The following is a 7,490-nucleotide window of genomic DNA, read 5'->3' on the forward strand; positions in this document are numbered from 1 at the left end:
AGACGGTATTTGAAGGATTTAATGACTGAATTCAACAGTTCCACAACCAGTGTCTAAACGTACAATTCAGCGGAGATTGGAAGTTGAGAGCTAACATGGGCGATGTGTCACAAAAACACTGACAATATTGCCCGAAAATAGAAAAAAAATTATTGTGTCGTGATCGTCTACACTGGACTATTCAAATACATTGGGGGAAAAAATCATTTTTTCAGATGAAATGCAGGTGGTATTGGATAAAATTCGGCGTGTTTATGTGTGGCGAAAACGTTGGCGTGGCGGCCAGAGTGCATCGGCATCTACAATAGCAAAAACGTTGACGTCAGGACAAGCGTAATGTATTTGTATCGACGGAGTAGGCACAATTGTGGAAGTTCTAGGAAATATAAACTCTAGGAAATACATAGATATTCAGAAAGAAAACGCATGGCCTGTAATTGCCAAACATTTTCCCAGCGGAGAGTTTGTTTTCCAGGATGATAATGCGCCCACCCACAACTCTTTTGGGGACCTTGCAATGAAAAAAGGACAACGAAATTAATTGTTTTGTCTGGCCATCCCAATCTCCAGATTTGCCTGTGATTGAAAATGTGTGGATGATAATAAAGATCAGACTGGAGAAAGAAACACATGCAATAAAAAACCGCGCCAACTTGATCGCTGCCGTCAAAAGAATCTGGCTACGTTTTCTCTGACAAACATAAATAACTTATATTACGCTCCATGCCACGATGATTTCGGGCTGTTAACAAGGCAAAGGGTTATGCTGCCAAATACGAAAGTCTTAGGAAAGTAAATGTATATCTATTATCCGAAAATATCGTTTGATACTTTACCGCTACTGACGACGTAACCTTGTGACGTCACAAAACGTGAAATACTTTTGTCCGTCATTACCCTGAAAATTTCGCTTCGGTGTCACCACTTCATAACTGATAGTGTGTGTGAAAATGTTCACTGTTTTCTTCGCGCGTGTTATCTTTAAGGCTTACTTCGCAGGCGGGCCGTTCGAACCTATGCTCGCTAATATATATATTTGTAACTTTATATGTGAAATATAATTAATCACATGCAAAATTACGCATTAATCACTTTTATAGAAGATCAACGGCAAAATTTGAATGCTTTTATACATTTTTATTCAAATAAGAGAAATCTGCCCAAAATGTACAATTCCAGGAAACAATTTAAAGTTACAAATCAAGAAATTGCCACTGTAATTGGTGTTGGATATTGAACCCAGAACAAAACTTCACAACAGATTATAAAGGATTTATTTCGAGTGTTAAGAAATGACAGTTCATTTTATTCTCTCTCGTGTTAAATATCACATCGGAGAAGCCAGGTGCATTCTGTTTGTATGTTGGTGGGAGTTTGTGTTGATATTATTATGTGGAGTCTACATTGATCTTGTTACTACAGATTCATTATTGATTAAAATCGGCCTCGTTAGTGTTTATAAAGCATATCAGTGAGTCTTACAAGGTAATTACATATGTGTCATAATAAGGATAGTTTTCAGTTATCTTATCAAACTATATAGTGAAAGAACATGACAAAGTACACTTCCCTACATTCCTTGCTCCGCATATCGATCGCTTGCAATACAGAGTTGGGGCCTCAGATTGTGTCAGTTGGCACGTGCACGATGTGAGAGAAAACTTCACTCGCGAAGATCGTAGCTATATGGTTTGTGCATAATATTGTGTGACGAACAATATATACATCTCTGTTAAAATCAATCATATCAACAACAATCTTATGATGTCGCTAACTTATTTGAGTATTTTAGGCAAAAATGTCTGAAGGCGTATCACGATTACCCCTGGTATTTGTATAAATCGCACAAACGTGCGCCAAGCAGTCGTTAGAGTAAAATCGTCATAATTCGGTCATTTTTCAAATATGAAACTAAAATTCCGTAAATCAATGTGTTAATATCATATTAAGTACATATATTGATCGTCACTTACTTTATTTAGTATTTTAAGATATATAATTGAAGACGATTTCCTCGCGTGCGATATACAGTGCCGCCGGCGATTGAGGAAAATTTAACTCTCTCCTGGTCAATCAACTTTACAAATACAAACATGAAACTTAGTAAAAGGGTGTATTGTTATCGTATCTATGATGTTGCTAACTATATTGATTATTTTGAAATATATGACTTTTACCTTCGCTGGTTATCAATTGTTATCGACTATCTCGTAATTCTTTGGGTTCCTCCATATTGTCCGGCCCTGGATAATCCTCTGCAAACTGTGAAGCTCTTTGTGATTGACGCAAATTAATTGAATATTCTCATGAACATCTAGTCTGTCAATTTTGGTAGGTGTTTAGTAAACACGTGATACTTGATTGTCTCACACCGACAGTATTCTTGCATGACTGTTTTATAAGACTGCGGAATTGTTTCTAACATACGACTGCCGATAGGGGTCACTGGTAAAATGTTGGAATAGTTCTACCAATCAGAAAGCTCTGATTGTTAACAGTAACTGCTTTACTTTTAGCAAAAAAAAAGTGTCAAATCATTTTGTGAAATAAAATATGTTTAAACTTAGTGATTCCTACAGCTGCCTTTCTGTGAAACGGTAAGAAAATATAGGTTAACATAACAGATAAAAAAGGGTAACCTCCACTCCCTTCCAACAATAGAGTTAGGAGACAGTAATTAGACGACAGATCGGCAATAGATGTCTGTTCGGCTAGTAAAACCTCGAGGCTGATCTATATACCAAACCCACTGTACCTGATATAGAATGGAGAGCATCGTCATTTGTCGAGGACTAATTAGTCAAGAACAAATAGTGTAGTGTGTTACTGCCAAGCTTTATATGTAAATACAACTAGGACCGATAGTTTTGAAAGTAATCAGCATAAAAACTGAAAGACTTAGGTCATTTAAGTAAACTGGTACGATGTAATAAGTTCCCGGCTAATCTTAAGTACATTGTCGTTGTTATATTACGTTGTGGTATAATTCCTTGGTATATATTAAGGTTTTTGTGTATTTCATATCAGAAAATCTCATGACGCTGTGATATGTGTGTATTTCATCAATCTGTGTTGCAATTTATATATTTTATCCAAATTCTGATGACTTGACCTATTTAATTAATCTGGTACTTTTCTGGTATATTCCATCGCTCTGTATTGCAGTTTTGTTACATTTCGTCCAAATCTAATGACGCTTTTGTATGTTTGATCGCTCTGTGTTAAGATTATGTTATATTTTGTCCAAATCTGATGACGCTTTTGTATGTTTGATCGCTCTGTGTTAAGACTGTGTTATATTTTGTCCAAATCTGATGACGCTGTGGTTTATTTTATTCATGATATTTCACAAATATTCCATGCAGTTAGTATAGTGTAACATTTTGACACGATGTGCTGTTCTTATATTACTTGGTATTTTCATACCGATCTGGCGTACACTAAGATAACAAGAGCTTGTTAAGAAACCCGGATATACCATCTGATGTAGATTGTTGCAAGAGTACTATTATCTAATGATGTACAGTATATATATTTCTGTGGTACTATTAGAAGATGTCTTACTGATTGAGGAAAAGTGTCTATTTTATTCAATATGTAGAATCACAAGTCACATCAGAGCAAATATATTAAACCGGAAACAGTTGAGAAACCCATCACTTGCCACTAATGCGAACAATCATCGCCACATGTTTTGTATACTTTAGTTTCCAGTGTACGTGCAATAGATACAGGAAATGCATTTTCCAGCATGCAAAACCTGTAGGTTGATTTCAGTCGTATTTCCAGACGCAAACATTCTGGTGACAAAGTGGTTTTAAACTGAACTCAAGAGATCTAAGACCTAATGAGTCAATATAGCAAAAATAAACAAATACAATACCGGGGTCTTTAACTCTTAATTGTCAGGTGACCAACGTAAATAAAGGTTCATGACGTCTCGAACTCTTAACTGTCAGATCACCGTCGTTAAGTAAGGTTGATGGCGTCTCGAACTCTTAACTGTCAGATCACCGTCGTTAAGTAAGGTTGATGGCGTCTCGAACTCTTAACTGTCAGATCACCGTCGTTAAGTAAGGTTAATGGCGTCTTAAACTCTTAACTGTCAGATCACCGTCGTTAAGTAAGGTTGATGGCGTCTCGAACTCTTAATTGTCAGATGATCGTCATTAAGAGAAATATTCTGTAACAAGAAACTGGCGATGCTATACTCAAAGAAAAACATGACGGAAGATTTCTGGACATCGTAACTCGTATTTTCATAACCGTAACCCTAACGACTCCTGCACGTCTTAACGCAGTGCTTCCAATCATAGTTCTGACAAGACCAATCTAGTGATGGTCTCTTCTGTCAACTATCCGATCTTATTTTCCTGTTTATGCTGTAGCTCCATTCGCCATGAAATCAGTTATAGTGCAGATTGTACCAATCATTCGACATACCGATAATTTGCCGAGTCACATTTCTACTGATCTAATTAAGGATTAATAACTGCCCATCGACCAAGTACAGATTACATGTTCTATATTCGGCGAGGTCAACGTCTTTTATTATGTATATGTAGACATAAATCATAGATAAAGGAATCTGGAAATGTTTCTCGTGAAAAAAAGAAGGAGAAATAAGGAGAAGAAAGAAAACCAGATGAATACAAATACAAAAACATATTAATATTTCACAACAAATGAAATAATTGATAATAAACTCCTTCATACAGGAACATAATATACCGATTTTTGTTATTTTTGATAAGAAATTAAATTATGAAATCATGCTCAGTCTCAATCCTGTGTCGGGTCAATCATACACGTGATTAGTGCATCCACTTTGTGTCATGTAATAATTAATTAAATCGGATAGATCATTATCATTTCCGGAAGTCCTTTTCCGGTCTACTGCTTCCGCTACATCAGCGACATAAATAAGGCAGCTTTTAAAACAGGCTTCACTGATCACGTGATTAAATAAATGAAGCTTTGTCTGTACATTGTACGTAACAATATTCCACACTAGGCTCGTTACACTTGCGTTCTTCCACGTTGATGCCAATTTCAAATCGATAGTTGACTTTTGTTTCCCTCACATAAGTTCCCGGTATCGTTCCAGTAGAATGCCCAGTTTCCTTTCTCGTTCGTGGCTTTTCTGCATTCATCAAACGTTTCGCTATGATAACTTTGTTTCCATATGAACCTGAGGAATGGAATGTTGCCATATAATTGCTGCTGTTCCGGCTCCCACTGGAAGTTAAGTTGAGCTTGACGTTCCTTCTTCTACAGGGACAACATAATTTGTTACAACGGCATTGATGCATTGTAAATATGGCGTAAAACACAGGGTTCACAGCACTATGAACCATAAAAATAATTTCAGACACTTTTAGAGCTTGTTTCAGTTGGAATCTGTAATCACTATAAATACGTATTAAAGAAATTGCGAAATATGGCATCATGCAGACCAAGAATCCGATAATCACGGTCAAAGTCATTGTTACAACGCGCATTCGTGATGCCGATATAAGGTTACGTTTTCCTGACATTCTTGGTGATGAGTTACTTCCCCTTATACTGGAGCCTCGACTCCAGACGACTTTGGCTATATTATAATAGCAGTAAAACATAAGAATACACGGAACAAGCAACACGTACGATGAAAAGAACGTGAAGTATAACTTACGCTGCCACGGATGGTCGTATCCATGGCTTAAACATTTCAGTTTGCTTGAACCGTCACTTCTCACCACGCGTTCTTCCTTGAAAATAAAAAGTTGTGGCACAGCAAATATCAATGCCAGTGTCCATGCGAGCGCAACTTTAGTCCATATCTTTGGTCGCTTTGCAAGTGATTGCATAGGGCGAACGATGACTTGATAACGGTCGATACTCATGCCGGTAAGGAGGAATGTTGCACTAGCCAGAGTAACCACTTGAAGATAAACGGTCAGTTTACATAACACAGGACCAAGCACCCACTCACCAAATGCTACAAATAGAATTTCTGTTGTCATGGTAATGCACGCAACAGCCAAATCTCCAATGGCTAAGTTTGTCATGAAGATGTTGACTCTTTTAACTCGTCTACTTCGCTTACACAAAAGAAGCACAATCATCAAACCGTTACCGACCAGCGTTACCACAAGTATAAACATCACTGTGGTTACCGTGGTAACTATTTCCGGTGTCCACACATCTGCACCTCCAGATACCAGTTCACTTATGTTTGGCGTTACATGTTCGAACTCAGCCGGGGTACTTGTCATGACGCCTCACCTGACTAGTTCAAGTCAGACAGCTGATACTTCCAACCTGTAATATTAAACACAGCGGTTTAAATATCCAATGAAGGTAAGAACATGTTCTTCGAGTAGCTGAAGTGAAAGCCAAGCTATCATTCGCAAAGAAACCAAAGCAATATATTACATTTCCGTTTTCTTAAGCATATGACTATACGTCTCGTGCCACAATTTTGGAGATGACAGGTCGATGGTCTAGCGTCAGTTTACGATTACGTTGCACCTTGATATGTTCACACTAAATAAAAGCATGTAGATGTTTTGTAAAATGTGAAGAAATAGAGAATATAAGGTCAGTGTCTTCAAATATAAGATTTCTGTCCCGAGCTAAACTACAGCTTATATACACTGACCATGTATTCTATGTATCCTGCAATACTGATTAAAAATCAGACAACAGAAACGTTTTGTTCAATCTATGTTCACCTGACTTTGAATAGTCCGAATTTTGTCTGATGACGGACATCCCAATAATTGCTCCGCTCGGAATCAAAATTCCAAACTTCATCGGATATCAGCGATTTTATTCATTTTCATAATTAACGTATTCATCACAAAATGTAAAAACTGCTAATTTAAACAAATATTAATATTTCTAAACGTAATATTTAAGTAATTTCAGAAAGTTATTATGTCAAATTACTGCACGTGCTTATTCATCACAAAATGTAAAAACTGCTAATTTAAACAAATATTAATATTTCTAAACGTAATATTTAAGTAATTTCAGAAAGTTACTATGTCAAATTACTGCACGTGCTTATTCATCACAAAATGTAAAAACTGCTAATTTAAACAAATATTAATATTTCTAAACGTAATATTTAAGTAATTTCAGAAAGTTACTATGTCAAATTACTGCACGTGCTTATTCATCACAAAATGTAAAAACTGCTAATTTAAACAAATATTAATATTTCTAAACGTAATATTTAAGTAATTTCAGAAAGTTACTATGTCAAATTACTGCACGTGCTTATTCATCACAAAATGTAAAAACTGCTAATTTAAACAAATATTAATATTTCTAAACGTAATATTTAAGTAATTTCAGAAAGTTACTATGTCAAATTACTGCACGTGCTTATTCATCACAAAATGTAAAAACTGCTAATTTAAACAAATATTAATATTTCTAAACGTAATATTTAAGTAATTTCAGAAAGTTACTATGTCAAATTACTGCACGTGCTTATTCAT

At 36.0% G+C, this 7,490-nt stretch overlaps 1 protein-coding gene across 1 annotated transcript; it reads right to left on the bottom strand.

Moving 5' to 3' along the window:
* Positions 1-4,961: 4,961 nt before the first annotated feature.
* On the bottom strand, positions 4,962-6,257 carry LOC132556653 (neuropeptide S receptor-like). The gene has a single exon (XM_060221088.1). The coding sequence runs from the start codon at positions 6,255-6,257 to the stop codon at positions 4,962-4,964; it is 1,296 nt and encodes a 431-aa protein (XP_060077071.1).
* Positions 6,258-7,490: the final 1,233 nt, after the last annotated feature.

Source organism: Ylistrum balloti, unplaced genomic scaffold (assembly GCF_031769215.1).
Source record: "Ylistrum balloti isolate Yb309-2 unplaced genomic scaffold, AGI_CSIRO_Ybal_v1 Utg370580, whole genome shotgun sequence".
Lineage (NCBI taxonomy): Eukaryota > Metazoa > Mollusca > Bivalvia > Pectinida > Pectinidae > Ylistrum > Ylistrum balloti.